This window comes from Schistocerca serialis, chromosome 11 (genome assembly GCF_023864345.2).
Source record: "Schistocerca serialis cubense isolate TAMUIC-IGC-003099 chromosome 11, iqSchSeri2.2, whole genome shotgun sequence".
In the NCBI taxonomy this organism is placed as follows: domain Eukaryota; kingdom Metazoa; phylum Arthropoda; class Insecta; order Orthoptera; family Acrididae; genus Schistocerca; species Schistocerca serialis.
In genome coordinates, this window is record NC_064648.1 from 62,131,529 (window position 1) to 62,147,779 (window position 16,251).

General features: G+C 39.4%; 1 protein-coding gene across 1 annotated transcript; it reads left to right on the forward strand.

Moving 5' to 3' along the window:
• Positions 1-11,089: 11,089 nt before the first annotated feature.
• Positions 11,090-13,773, forward strand: LOC126426446 (uncharacterized). Its single transcript, XM_050088361.1, has 2 exons — positions 11,090-11,712; positions 12,906-13,773. Exons 1-2 carry the CDS (start codon positions 11,197-11,199, stop codon positions 13,389-13,391), a joined length of 1,002 nt encoding a protein of 333 aa, XP_049944318.1. The 5' UTR covers positions 11,090-11,196; the 3' UTR covers positions 13,392-13,773.
• Positions 13,774-16,251: the final 2,478 nt, after the last annotated feature.

Genomic DNA, 16,251 nt, shown 5'->3' on the forward strand with positions numbered 1-16,251 from the left:
ATTTATTACACCCTGTACTGACATGATTACATTTTAATCCATCTTTCTTGTGATAGGACATCCACAACTGCTGTGTAGGTTATTCATAATTACAGCATCCACATACATTTATGTTACATATTATTTTCCAATACAAGAAAAGCACAACTAGGTTTTTTCCCACATTATATCATTGTTTAATGATCTCACATCCTTGTGTTAAATGTAAGTGGTTGTAAAGAAAGACAGTGTAAAAGATAGCACTAAAATTATCTTTCAGATTAAGTTTCACACTGGAAGCAGTTCGAAACATGCTAGAATCACCTTTGTGCTGTTGCTGCTGCTGCTGCTGCTGCTGCTGAAACTTTACATAAGAATATCTTAAAAGAATGATCAAGGTTTCAGATATTTCATTTGTGGAGTGGTGAATCTATAATGAACAGGGCAAAAATCTAATCAGTGAAACACATGAACAGAGGGATCATATTCCCATTGGCAACATATTCATGCCAAGATGATGGGAATAAGTCATATGTAGGCTTAATGGGAGCTAAGATGAAGAGTTTAGCAGTATTCCCATCATTGCTCAAACACTTAATTAGTGACTACTGATATGCTGAATCATTTCTCTAGAAAATAACACTAACTCCTTGCTTAACTTACCACTTGAGAGGTGGCTCATACCATGCAGTAAATCTTTGGAGAATATAAAACAGGCATTGCAACAAGGCAGGAGTGATACCTCTGTAGTATTGGCTGGAATAGTGAGATAGAACTGGTACTATGAGAGTGGCATGGTCCAGATAAGCTCAGATTAATCCCTCCTTGGAGGAGGAGGAGGAGGAGGAGGAAGAGGAAGAAGAAAAAGAAAAGATTCACAGACACAGTAGTAGGGACAGGAATAACAGGGAAGGGTTAAGAAAATAACTGCAATGAGATATGACTACAGGATGACTGTGTATCATGACTTATCAGTGGTGGGTCAGAACTAATGACTTCTCATGCATTGGTTAGCAGATAGCCAGATTAAAGGAGGCTAGCATAATCTTCATTATCATGTGCCAGCACCATAGGATTGTCTAACAACAAAATGGTACATCTCTGGATTGACTCATATTCTGGGGTGGCATCAAAATGACGTCCACTCACACGTTAACCTTGTGTAATACTGGTCACTACCGCCAGGTCTTGTGAGAATAACTCGATTTAATTATGCTCACACATTTCAATAATGGCAGATGCAGTAGAAGCATAACCACAACTAAGAAATGATGTTATATTACATGGCCATAGTACATGTGGTCTAGTTCATGATATCAATACTGTATGGAGAGATAACATATGTCACTGTAATGTACATAAGTAGTTTTTCTCAAGAGGATATTGAATCATAATCACTGGGTTACCCATAAATAAGAAATAAAATCATTATTGTACAAGAATGGAGCACACTGACTGATGAGAGTATTTTAAATGGAACAGTGTTGAAGCTTAAAGGAATGTAATGTACCACATACTAGTACAACAAACTAACATACTGGTATTAGCTAGTCTCAGGGGAGAGTTACTGTCATGACCTCTTTTCTATCACACATCAAATACAGTAAACAAAATGCAGAAAAATAACACAAACCGTAAAATGGAGGGACTCTAAATAATTTTAAGTGAAACACAAGTGAACATTTATGAGTGGCATGCTTTCAGAGTAACTGCAGCAGTGACAAGAGCAGTTAGCCCATCACTGTGCAATTATGTCAGTCAATGCATCTACCCTTCTTTGCAAAACCATAAGTAATTCTTATTCATCCAAATGACAGTGAATGTGCTACTGCTGTTCGAAAATAGTTTGTCTCTTAACATCATATAGAACTGGACATAATTCAGCGTTATCATTACTGGGAAACTACATTCAACACCCTCTGTGCCTTTCAAGTACCATTGTCTGGTAACTACATGGGGTCATTAGCACATAATTCATGTCTTTGGTGAGTGGTTCCCTGTGCAACATTCCAGTCCTCAAACGTTTCTTTTATAATTCTCTATGCTTGCTTTTTTCCAAACTATCTGTTATACCCTATATTTTTGTCGTGCTGGATGTGTGGTCTTGACATGTAGCAGTGACTTATGGCAAAGTTCATAACCATAAATAGCTTGTTTCACAAGATCAATGCACATAAGATACGATAAATTCCACCATAAATTAGGAAGATGACTTAATTTTGCTGTGTTATCCTTTACATACAAAGAATAAATATCATTTGATGTACAAAGGTTCGGCCAAACAATGATGTATGCTGCACATTATGCACGTGTTGGCTTGGCTACTAGTAAAGTGTTGTATTCTGAGCTATTCATTGTTTAAAAAAGGTTAACACACATTCCAGATTATACTGTTTTATAGCATATCACTTTACCCTAGTGTATACTACGAGAGTCAGGTAATTTCAAATAACTGTGGTTTACAGATGTAAGACCAGTGTGCCAAGTACATGACGTCTGTAAGCTACTCAATGTATGAAGTAGTCATCAGTGTTAACTCCAAATATTTCATCTAGAGGTTCTCTGGTTGTCACAAATTTGGTTCTTCAGTTATATAAAGGAACTCACTTTTCTAATGGATTTAGTGAAATAGTTTACTTGTCCATCGTGGACAAGAAAACAATGAATTCTGATAGTAAAGAGGCAATAGCATGATAACTGATGATCAGTGAAAATATAACTGTTTTGTGTAGGAGTTTTCTGAAAGAAACGTGGGCAAAGAAAAATATGTATTGCTGTAAAGAAACCATTACATTAGTAGTCCATTAATAGCAGCTACTGGAAAGAAACTTTGGTACTTGATGTCTCTAATTATCTATTTCACTGTAACATTGCTTATCAACTGGTGGAGTAAAGCATTCTTCTACCTCAAACATTTAATCCTCATCTCACGTTAACCTAGTATTGATTAAATTTCGATTACAATAGTGTAAATGTTTTAGTAAAAAGGCCATTTCACATGATGTAAAATTTTTAGTGCACATAATGCAAAGCTAACAGTTATTTCATATGTCACCACATTACATTTCTCACTTAAAGGAACATCTAAAGCTTTACTGAGTAACATAGTAACCTTGTGATGTTGAATAATAGTCCCTCAAATTCTCTTTTACTGCTTCATTATCATTATAAAGCAACTGATCTCTCGAAGATCTTGTCCACTGTACAAGCAGTTACTTCTGGTCACACATTATACATCTACATCACTTTATCACTGCTCTAGTTACTTTGCTGTTAATATGCAGTAACTATTGATACAGCAAGGTGCACTTCTATTTGAGAAAGCAATTTTTGTGGCTTCCTATATAGAAAAACCAGGAAAGGAAAAGCCACATGGGTTAGTCGTGCGGTCTGAGGCATCTAGTCACAGTTCACATGGCTCCCCTCGTCGGAGGTTAGAGTCCTTCGTGTGTGTGTGTGTGTGTGTGTGTGTGTGTGTGTGTGTGTGTGTGTGTGTGTGTGCTCAGCAGTTTGGTCCCTTAGGAACTTACCAGAAATTTCAAAATTTTTCCACAGAAGGGAAACAGTAAACTAGCCTCAACTGGAGATGGTTTTACAGTGTAGCACAATTTGTTTACACTAAAACTCAAAATGACTGACTGAACAACAAAATTATTATTCACAAAAGCATCAATAAAATACATTTGTTCCCATGGTGAAATCACTTTCGCACAGAATAAAATACCACATGAAATTGGTTCAGGCAAACAATGCCTTAATAACATGACTTCAAGGAATAAGTGTGCTTATTTCTCAGGGCATACGGAGGACATGCTGACAGGAACTTGTCATTTTTCCTGTATTTCTGCATGATGGTACTTGTACCTTATCATAAATTATTTTGAGCTGGACTAAGTGACGCTGCAGAGGGTGGCAGAGTTTGACCATGGAATGGCCGTAACCAGTCAGAATGCACTACCACTGTATGGTCAGACAGTGAATATCTTTATTAACAGGTGTGGTGACTTGTATGATGGAATAAGGGCTTTCATATTCAAGCATGAATTTCTTAGTCTTCTTTCTTAATCATGGGGTTACGAAGCAAAACTAAGTCCCCAGGCTTATACTGAGGAAGCACAGCCCCTTTGTTACTTCATTTGTACTGTTTCAGGGTAGTTTTACATTTATGTTGCTTTACCACGTCAAAAGTTACCAAGTTCAAATGGGGAGCTCATAGGCTGTCCATATACTTCCTCTTAGGATGTATGCCTAGATGATTTGTGTATATCAGTTATTTTATGCAGAAGCTACATAGACGACCTACCGGTTCCAGTCACTGAGTGGTTTAAATAGACAACATCTGAACTGTTCTTTGATAAACATATTTGAGGTGGTCATTAACTTTTGGATGAAAAGGAGTGATTCTCAATTTTCTCATAGCGATTTGTAAACTTCTAAAAACAAACTGGACATGAAGTTAGTCCTCTGGTTAGGCAAAATAGCGTCAGAACTTCCTAATGATAAAAATAATCTATAGACAAAGGCACTTGCAACTGCTCCTGCAGTCATACCTGCAACTTTTATTAGAATTAGATATACAGAAAAAAATCAATGATAGATACGATATATTTGTTTTGTGTGCTCTGTGGGAATGATCTGACAATATCTAATGCAACATTTTGAAATGGGTTTATAGCATATGGAGGTGTCTGCAAGGCAATTTAAGTTCATGGTGGGATGGACATCTGACCACAAGGCAAGTAGTTTCGTATGTACTTCTGAACATCAGTCTGTCTATCTTTCCATCAATACTGTGTGTCCATTCTGGCATTCATAGGTTTTTGTCTATTATGACATGCCTGCTTCAGTCAAGAATACCATCATAATGGCCGGGAGAGTGGTGTGCTGATCCCAAGCCCCTCCTATCTGCATCCTCCTCTGAGGATGACACGGCGGTCGGATGGTCCCAATGGGCCACTTGTGGCCTGTAGATGGAGTGGTGGGACATGCCTGCAAACTGTCGTGACACTGAGCTATTATACATGCTTGTAACTCTTTGTGGAATTAAGACTTTGTTGCCCTGGGGGAGTTATGTGGCATAGAATACCATCAACTGTGACCAAATCTGGAAGAGAATTCGACTGGTGACATTCTGCATCTCTCAGTTCTTCTATTAAGACATTGACAATCTGAATCATTTTGACCTTATGGCTTAATACAACAGCACTGAGGTGTGAACAGCATGATTTGTGGCATACTTCAAATCCTATTTTGATAGTTTTAATGCCCGATGACTTAAATGACTACTGGGGTCCTTTAAACTGAGCATGTACAAAAGAGCAGTATAATCAGGGAACACAGTGAATTTTCTCCCATACAAACAACATCTGAGAGTTCACCCAGAATATAAGTGCTACCAGTTCTTTGTCAGTAGTACTGTCATTGGTCATGCTTTGTTCAGCTGTCTAAAAGCTTAGCCCTCACCATTATATCATTATATTCCTGATAAAGAACAGCCCTGATAGCATATTTGAGGCATCTGTTCAAAGGATAAAAGGCTTTTCATAGCCTGTATATATTAATAAGTGTGAACTTGTCAAAACATATTTAAGTTTCCTCATGGCCAATTCAAATCCTTGTGTCCACTCGAGCATTGCACCTTTCTGTAGCAACTTACTTAATCGTTTTGCTGTCATAGCATAATGATTCACAAAATGATGATAATTAATGAGGCCAGGAAAACTTGCGGATCTGGCTTAACCTCATCTGAACTGATATTATATCTCAGGTACTTAACCTGTAACTCTGCAGAAAAACACTTTAAATTCAAATGTGTATACTGTAACCGTGATAAAATGTACCTCAGTCTCATCAAGTGTTCCTAAGTAGTCCTCGAAAATATCATCCAAATACACTAAAGAAATTGTAGGCTTCAATCATCTTAACAAGAATTCGGCGAATCTTTGGAAACTGGCAGGCGCATTTCTAAGGCTGAAAGAGTGTAAAAAATCATACAACATTCATAGAACCGCAATTGCATCTTTTTATGGTGCGATCGGAATTTGGTGGTAATTAGAATACATATAAAAGGTAGTGAACCTACAGTTCTCCAGTCTGTTCAGTATTAAGTCGATGTGGGGTTAAGGGTAAGTAGCAATGGCGGTTACCTTGTTTACTGCTTGCATTTCAACGCATAGAATCGAACAATATTCGTCCTGTAATCTACCACTACCCAGTATCTGTGTTCGGAATCATTCCCTAGAATTACACCGAAATCCCTTCTGCGTCTTCTTACCACTTGCCTATCAAGACCATAATTCGTACCATCTATCTGCAAGTTTATAAAACATGTTCTGGCAGGCACTATTACTTCTTCTCTTAATTCACTACTATTACAACACAATAGTTTAAGCACATTCTTGTCATTAAGAGAAACAAATAATGCACTCATCTGAGCTCCTGTATCTGCAGGCACTTTGACAGTCCTTCCTCTGATACCGCCTTCCACAATTGTATTAGCCCCCCCCCCCCATTTACACTTTTGTCTTAGGCTGGACACATTACTTATGTAACAGGGAGGATAGATGGTGGAACCTAGCCCCTGGTCATTTCCCCACTGTGTAATCACATTTTGTCTATTATCACGTGGAGAATTTCGCTATTGAGGATTCTGTCTGTGATCTTGTGGGTAGGCATTACGTGCATGTCCTACCACAATGTGTGACAGCACTCACCAGTGTCATTGGCTTCCCACAGTGTATGCAATTCGTGTCATTTGCAAAGATGTGGTGCAGCTTATTGCTTTGCGACAGAGCAGAACCGAACCTTGCAGCCTGCTTGCATAACGGTGTCAGTCTTAATGCCTCAGGTAGTCGAGTAGGTGAGGCCACATTTACTTCACTACATATCTGCAGATTTACTCTGCATATGAAGACGTCAGTTGTTCTGGCTCCCGCTGCCTCAATTAACATGTCATGACATGTGGCTTCCCATCTGGACACACATGTGCCATATGACAGCTCGTATTCAGCCAACAAAATCTTCAAGATCTTCATTCGGATTTTGCCTTAAAATGGATAAATGGTCTCTGTAGTAGCTGTCTTCTCATTCGTTGGAATGTTGCTCTTCTAAATCGAATACTAGGGCTTCAGAGTTAGGTAATTAAAGAGATTACCAAGGGCTATCCTCAAGGCACCATAAGTGGTCCACTGTTGCGCAATCTTAGTATTGAACCTTGTTACATCTGATGCAAATGCTATTGAAGATTTTGTCACATGATGACATCCTAGTAGTTGCATTTGCAGACTTCAGGGTGGAGACTTGAGTAAAAGGCGAATGATGTGCTCGCTCAGATGCAACATTGGTGCAATAGCAACAAACTGACTATAGCTGTTCATAAAAAGTCATACATTCTTCCAAAGGGAAGACTTTGTCTTTACATGAATCCTCCTCTGAGACGTGACGGAATACCTGTAAAACATGGCACTGTTTGTAGATATTTATTCATTCTTCAAGACAAGAAAAGGAACTGTACAATACTTAAAATCTGTTACTCAGAAAGCGGCGAAAAGTATGGATTACCTGTGTGATATTATTGACTACAAATTACCATTCAATGTGGTAGGGTCATATCACAAAGATAACTTGAACGCCATTGTTGGCTTCACTGCCAGCGTCTGGGTTCATCGGCTTAAACTAGATAGCAACAAAACAATACTGCAAGGAATTCAGTGGAGCTTACTTCTGAGGCTCACTGGTGCCTTTCGCAGTACACCAGTGGAAGGTTTACTGGTGATCCTTGCAATATATCCGATGGATTTCGTGGTATGTTACAGGGCAATGCTGCATTGGTTGGGGTGTGAGCAATATGATCATGTGTACAAGATCACAGGAATGTGCATTACTGATAAGACTTTTATGAGCCTGGAAGTTAGACATATAGAAGTCTGATTGGCACACTAGGAGCACTACAAGGCACATTTACGACATATTCCCAAGCATCAGGAACAAGTTCAAATTGCATGACATTTCCTCTTCTTGAGGTATGGTGAACTTGTTAACAGGTCATGGTCCATATCCCAAACATCTGCACTGTGTGGGATGCAGTAACATTTGAATCTGTGAATGTGGAAAGGAACGTTACACCTATCATGTCGTACTCAGGTGCCCCCCCTTTTCAGGTAGAGAGAGATTGTAGACAATTGAATGCGGTCTGTAAACAATTGTAAGTGACCAAAATATCTGGCCTAAAGTTAATATGATAGCACATCAGATATCCAAAAGGTAACTGCTTAACTTCCAGTCTACAAGATAAAATTGACACTCTGAGTATCAAAATAATGTTCACAGGTCACATGAAGCATTTCCTCAGTTATAGATAGTAATAGACACATACACATTTAATTAAGGAAAACGTATATATATAAGGAAAAAAATAAAAAGAAAAGAAAGATGGCTGTGACCATCCACATGGGTATGCATTGACTTTAGGATTGTCGAGGCACACAGATCCAAATATGGGTGATGTAGAATAGTGTAGGAACAATATGTTTAGAAATACGAGTAGTTCATCGGCAAACCTCAAGTTCTTAAGACAGAAGTTATTCACTTGACTCATGAGTTCAGTCCCCTTATTTTATTTTTTAAATTATTTTTCAAATGTTATGTGTCAGTTCTACGTTAATATTACTGTATGTGATGGTAGTGCAGCCTGGAGGAGATGTATGTGTTGAAAAGGGGCTGCCTGTGGCCAGAACGTTAGGGGGTGTCAGCCCATGCGAGTTTTCATATAGCGCAGCATATGTGGACAGGAAAGGTTGAGGAAACGATGTAAGCGTAGTCTGGCAGAGTTAATCACGTGTCTAGGACAGTATAGCGTTGCTATGCACTAACGACCTGCAGATAGTTCCCTAACATAGATGTAAAGACGTAACGTCCATCTGCAAAACAAAACACTCGTATGTAGAAATGGATGGTGTTCGAATCCTGCAGCTGATACCAGCATAAGGAATTGGGGAGGGCAAGGCGATTGTACAATGCGAGCATCTGGGAGTGCATGAAAATAGACACAATTGTTCAAAAGAGACCAATGGAGTGTGGTTCGAAACAACTGTCGGATTTATATTTCTGAAATCTAGCTCTAACGGATACAAGTGGTGCTTCGGAGGCCGCTAACAGACTGAGGGGCATATTGCCCAAGAGAAGAATGGAGGTTTTCTAGAAGAGTTCCCCTGTGAGCAACGCTTCACCTGAGCATCGTCTTGTCAGCATTCTCGCTGTGAGAATGATATCCACATGGACAAACTGTGGGCTGGTGACCATATCCAGTGGCAACTGATACCAGACCAGCAATCTCTGTCGAAGCATGGCTCAGCAGTCTAACACAGTTTGCCTGTATAAAGAACGAAACTTTAAAAAAATTAAAATTTTGACTAAAATAGGGCCTCTCCCATCCAGTACAAAGTTACTGTAGTTGCAAGTTAAGGACGTCAAAAACATGTGCCCACATAAAATGAGGTAACCAGACATTGACATACTGACATTAGAAGAAGTGCTGCATAGAGGTCCATCCAGAACACCATACCAGCTGCACACCAATGTTAAATTGCAATATGCTGGGCTGTGTAAATTCAATGCAAGTGATTGAACTGTGGGTGCCATCTCATGGGTAAGATCAAACACTATGGGTAAAGCACTGTAACTATGTATTGTATACATAGTACAAAACCTCAGTGTTTTGCTTTCGTGCATATTATCACACCCTGTTGTGGAAGAGAGAACTAGTGTGAGCACCAGGGAGGTGACAGGTGGCAGAAGCAAGTGTAAAAATATGGCAATGTGAATCTAAATGCCACCTCTTATGCTTTATAAAGTGTATGGGTTCTTCTATCAGTATGCAATCCTTTGAAAACAGTGTATAAAATTATTAAACATGCCATAATGCCTTAATTTAGATTGCTCATTAAAGGTTCTTCCTGGATATTATCTTTGCATTTTACGGTTTCATTTTATTTCAAGATGTTAAGCATCAGACCTGTAGGCTGTATATATATGTATTCTTCCCTAAAATCCTGTAAGCAATGGTTATTAAATGATAAGTACAGAGAAAGGGCTGACAGGATTATTCACTACACTGTGCTGTTTATGTTTGATATGGAAGCTTATTCTCGTTTGACCTACATATTTGCAGTCACACACTACATACTTAATCTGATAAACACCTTTATCACCATAGGTTAAACTGATCAGTCTTCATGTATGAAGTGTTGTCCATTGTTCTTGGGAATAAAATATGGAGGTATAACATTTAAGGCTCTCTGTCACATACGTGCTTTACCCAAGATTGGTCCACAATACGTTAGTCTACAATATCTTCTCTTATCATCATACTAATGATAACCAACAGATGGTTAAAATTATTAAGAAAAGGTTAGGTGAGAATGGAGCCCCTCTGTAATTGGGCAGATAGGGATATAACGACTGCTGCAATGTCTCAAGTTGAGTATAAACACAAAGTAGAGTCGTTCATTGTGGGTAAAGATGTATATTGACAGAGGCAGGGAGCAAATCAGAAAAACATGTGACTGTAACAAAGCAGTCGATCAGTGCTACCTCCCTACAGAATATATTCAAGATACATAAACAGTAACCGCTTCAAGACCTGTAATTAACACCATTTTTAGTCTGGAATGTCAGCTGGCTAGGTAACTCGTCGATATCCTCAAACTAGGAATATTTTTTTAATCAAATATACACACATCAAAAAAAAGTTTTTCATCATCCCAGAACTTCTGAAGATAGACGTTGCCTGTTGATATTATATCACACAGTCCTTTTGACGTTGATATTATATCACACAGTCCCTTTGACTGTTCAGAGATGTCACTAAGGCCCGCCACACACGTTCCGGTGCACCTGTCAGGTAAACCTGTACAGTTAAACCGGAGCATGTGTGCCAGTCAGTTCAGACCAAACTGTACAGGCATAGCGACCTGTGCAGGCGACCGGAGAAGAATCAAAATTCAATTTTTTCTACCTGCGCAGGCGTGTAGACCTGAGCGTGTGTGTGTGTGTGTGTGTGTGTGTGTGTGTGTGTGTCACTCCGGCACGACTGTACAGGTGTATGGTTAGCTGGGGCTAGCTCCTTGAGTAGAGAGCCCCTGTTGTCTTTGTATTTACGTGCACAACGGTGTTAACTAGTGGCTACATGCGCTCTGCTGCTCAACTCTTCTACTCAACATGTCAAATCGGAAACGGAACCAAGTGATAAAAGAGTTTATCGAAATGTATCGGTTGGAGCCTTGTCTGTGGCAGGTGAAAAGTAAAGAGTACCACGACCGTGAAAAGAGAGGTGCAGCCTATGAACGACTTGTTATTAAATTGAAGGAGTTAGAACCCGACGCTACAAAGCAATCTGCAGTGAAAAAAATAAATAATTTAAGAAGTAATGTATGTAAAGAAAAGAAGAAACGTTATATGTCAATGAAATCTGGAGCTTTAACAGACAATATCTACACATCAAAATTGTGGTACTTAGATTTGTTCGATTTTCTTGGCGATCAAGATACTCCTTGTGCGTCTGTGTCAAACTTGGATGACGAGGATGGATATGAGATCGATGAAGTAAGTACTCACATTATTTATAATACTCATACACTTTATTTAATTAAACTACATTTTGTATATACAAATGGGAAGGTTACATTTAGAGTTCACATTTTTATTAATATTAATGGAAAATGTTTTTACTGTATGAATTAATAACATGCTGCGGCCAAACTTCTGTTTTTAGTCTATTTTTCGATTAGATGAACCCTACTGTCTTGCCATGGAACTTTGCCTTCATTCATGAAGTATGAAGTGAACCCATTTCTAAGCTGTTTAGCAGCAAACGTTATATTCCCGTGGTTCTGACGTATCAGTGCGATCATATTTGTTTCCGAGGTATCCAAACCTGTAATGGCAGTAGTTCATCGTACGTCTCCTGATAGGTACTGTTTGGATGAGCGTAAAAGCCTGGATGTTGTTCCATCAAAACAATTATGCAATGCGCAAGTTGCCGTCACCACTTTCATTATGTTCTCTGGTTCCACATTGATTTGAGTATGGAATATACGAAATCTGGATGCAAGTATTCCAAAACAATTTTCGACAACGTGTCTTGCTCTTGAAATGTGGTAGTTGCAAATTTCTTTACTAGCTGAATCTAGTTGTGCTTGTCGAAAAGGCTTCATAATATTAAGTGTAAGAGGAAAGGCGTCATCAGCTACAAAAACATAAGGAACATTTTCTAAATTTTCTGTAACATTGCATGGCCCTGGAAGTTTGAGCTCATTACTCTCTAACTTTTCATAAAATTTAGTATTCTGAAGAACGCCTCCATCAGAAACACATCTATTAGTTCCAAAATTCACGAGAAGGAACCGATTCTTAGCATCCACTATTGCAAGAACTATCATACTGTGTCTGCCTCTGTAGTTGAAGTAAAAAGATCCGAAATTCGCTGGGGGAACTATGTCTATATGTTTACCATCCATGGCACCAAGATAATGTGGGAAATTCCATCTATCTTCAAATGTTTTAGCAATAACTTTCCATTTCTCAGCCGAGTTAGGAAACTGAAACAACAGAAAATTAATAATATTTTTTACAATGTGGATTTATAGCGGTGTTGATTGCAACAGGCTTTATAAATTTACTGTTACAAGCAAAATGAAAATAACATTTAAAATAACACAAAATCAATGCTTGTTTAAAAAGTTTGGTTATAAAGAAAATAAGAAACAGAATTTTAAAATACTACAGTGAAACTATCGGTTTAATAGTTTTTAAAGAAGGTTTGTGTTCCTTTCATCTTATAGTTTTGTCTTATTTTAAATTATATTCCTGATATAAAAAATAAAATCAGAGTAAATGACTTTTAGGGTCTAATAATATTCTTCTTTCAGGATGGATTCGATGATGTTGCTCCACAGACACCCATCACTGAAGAACCCTCAGAGACAAACGAGAGTCTTCAAAATTCCAAAGAACTCCCGATATCACGACCAAATTTTGCAAAAAAAGAGAAAAGTGTGGAACTGACCAATGACGTTCTGCTATCAGTGAGAGATCATTTTAAAAAGCCTTCGCCCCAAGATGACAGGTATGATCTACTGGGAGAATCTATTGCAATGAGAATGAGGACACTGGAAAAACGCCAGCGTCTGATTGTTGAAAAAATAATCGATGATCTCCTATATGAAGCTGAAATGGGAATGCTTAACGTGCCAACGAGTTCATACAGCTCCGAATATCTAACCAGTCGCCGGCCGCGGTGGTCTAGCAGTTCTAGGCGCACAGTCCGGAGCCGCGCGACTGCTACGGTCGCAAGTTCGAATCCTGCCTCGGGCATGGATGTGTGTGATGTCCTTAGGTTAGTTAGGTTTAAGTAGTTCTAAGTTCTAGGGGACTGATGACCATAGATGTTAAGTCCCATAGTGCTCAGAGCCATTTGAACCATCTAACCAGTCCAAGTGCGAGCTCACCAAGTCCTACTGCAGCTACTTCATATCATCAGTTTACGCAACAAACAGCGCCTGCAGAATTCGTAACCAATCAAGAGCTTCCACTTCCACACTCAGCAGCTACTTACTTAGCTACCTCTAGTAATATTTGATGTTTGGGCATTTTTAATTATTCTATGGTTTTAATTGATGAGTAATACCAAATTTTCAATTATTTTCGAATTTAATGTATTATTCATTATTATGCTTCAGTTGCAATTTTGTCTTTGGATTGTAGAGTGTTACTAAGAATAAAAGAATTTAAAAAATGTGTATTTATTATACATACCTGAAGATACACTCCTTTCAGCACATTGTAAATGGCATCACATGTCTCTCGAATTATTTTGCCAAGAGCTTGAGGTGATATTATAGTAGAATATTTGAGACATTCATATGATCGACCAATTGCAAGAAATCTTAGAGTAGCTGTCAGTCTTTCATGGGCAGAAATAGAAGTTCTCATAACTGTATTTTCCTTTGTATTAAAGGAGTCACAAGCGACAATAGTTTTTGTTAGATGTCTTCAGTCATCCGCAAATAATTACGATAATCTGAAGGCTCTGAACATAACTCTTTTACTAATTTCGTATGAGTGTATTCATTTCTCTTTGTAAACAACTCTTTACACCACGTTTTTCGTTTTTACTTCCTTTTACACTTCGTGGCCACTAACAAACCGACTAACGTGATTGTGTCGTCTTGTCTGCTCGCCATTTCTCGACTGAGTCAGTTAAAATCTTCCGGTTTACCGCAGCGTGTGTGTGCTCCAGCCTGCACAGGTATACCTTTCCAGTGCAGGTTTACCAGAACGTGTGTGGCGGGCTTAAACCTGCACAAAGATATAAACAACCATGCGTGAGCAGTGCCTATTAGACGGAGGGGATCTGACAGCTGATCATTTCCAGTCATTCCACTAGGAAGTTGTCTGTAGTTCAACCATGCCTAGACATTCAATACTGCAGTTCGATTGCATCCGCATTGTTACTTTGTGCCAGAGGGCTCTCAACAAGGGAAGTATCCAGACGTCTCGGAGTGAACCAAAGCGATGTTGTTTGGACATGTAGGAGACACAGAGACAGGAACTGTCGATGACATGCCTCACTCAGGCCACCCAAGGGCTACTACTGCAGTGGATGACAATTACCTACGGATTATGGCTTGGAGGCACCGTGACAACAACGCCATGTTGAATGCCTTTCGTGCAGCCACAGGACGTCGTGTTACGATTCAAACTGTGCATAATAGGCTGCATGATGTGCAACTTCATTCCCGATACCCATGGTGATGTCCATCTTTGCAACCGCAACACCATGCAGTGCATTACAGATGGGCCCAACAAAATGCCAAATGGAACGCTCAGGATTGGGATCACATTCTCTTCACCAATGAGTGTCTCATATGCCTTCAACCTGACAATCGCTGGAAACGTGTTTGGAGACATCCCAGTAACGCTGAACGCCTTAGACTCACTGGCAAGCGAGTGCAGCAAGGTGCAGGTTCCCTGATGTTTTGGAGTATCAATATGTGGGGCCAATGTATGCCACTGGTGGCATTATGGCTGTACGATACATGAATGCCACCCTCCGACTGATAGTGCAACCGTATTGGCAATATATTGGCGAGGATTTCGTCTTCATGGACGACAATTCGCGCCCCCCATCATGCACATCTTGTGAATGACTTCCTTCAGGATAACGTCATCGCTCGATTAGAGTGGTCAGCACATTCTCCTGATATGAACCCTGCCGAACATGTCTGGGATAGATTGAAAAAGGGATGTTTATGGACGACATGACCTACCAACCACTCTGAGGGATCCACGCCGAATCGCCATTGAGGAGTGGCACAATGTCGACCAACAGTGCATTGATGAACATGTGGATAGTAGACCATGACGAATACAGACATGCATCAGTGCAAGAGGATGTGCTACTAGTTATTGGAATTACCGCTTCTGAAGGTCCCACTGTATAGTGGTACAACATGCAACGTGTGGTTTTCATGAGCAATAAAAACGGCGGAAATTATGTTTCTGTTGCTCTCTCTTCCAATTTCCTGTACTTGTTCTGGAACTCTCAGAACCGAGGTGATGCAAAACTTTTTTTGATGTGTGTAGTTAAAAATCAGAAGTAAGTTACTGTGCATCTGCAGGCACTGGACATTCCAAAAGGAGCGGTAGTAGTGACCTTTGTTATAGAAAGTACATATTCCAACATGTGAACTCAGAAGCTTTTGACATACAGATAATAATCTCCAGACTTGGAGTAATCTCGAGTATTACAAAATGATGTGCTGAAAAATATTGTCACAGAATTATGTGAAAACTCTTAAAGCTTTTTAAATAAAACACACTTTGTTAACATTCTACGTCTTTATCCTTCATGTCTACATTTTTATTCCTCAACATATTCACCCTAGTGATGAACACTGTTCTCCCATGAGAGACCAGTTTGTTGATGGCATCACAGTGAAATGTTATACTTTGATGACAGAGTAACGAATACACTTCTGCTTGCAGCGATTCATTGCTGAGAAATTGGTGCCTCGAAGTCGTGTTTTTAGTTTTGGAAACAGATGAAAATCGGATGGGGCCAAGTCAGGACTGTGTGGAGGATGATTGATGATAGTGGTCCCAAGGTGTCAGATTGTTCCAGGTGATACAGCCATCGTGTGTGGTCTGGCAGTGTCATGCTGAAGGGGAGGATGCTCCACGTATGGGAAAACACTTGCAATTCGTGCTTCGTGT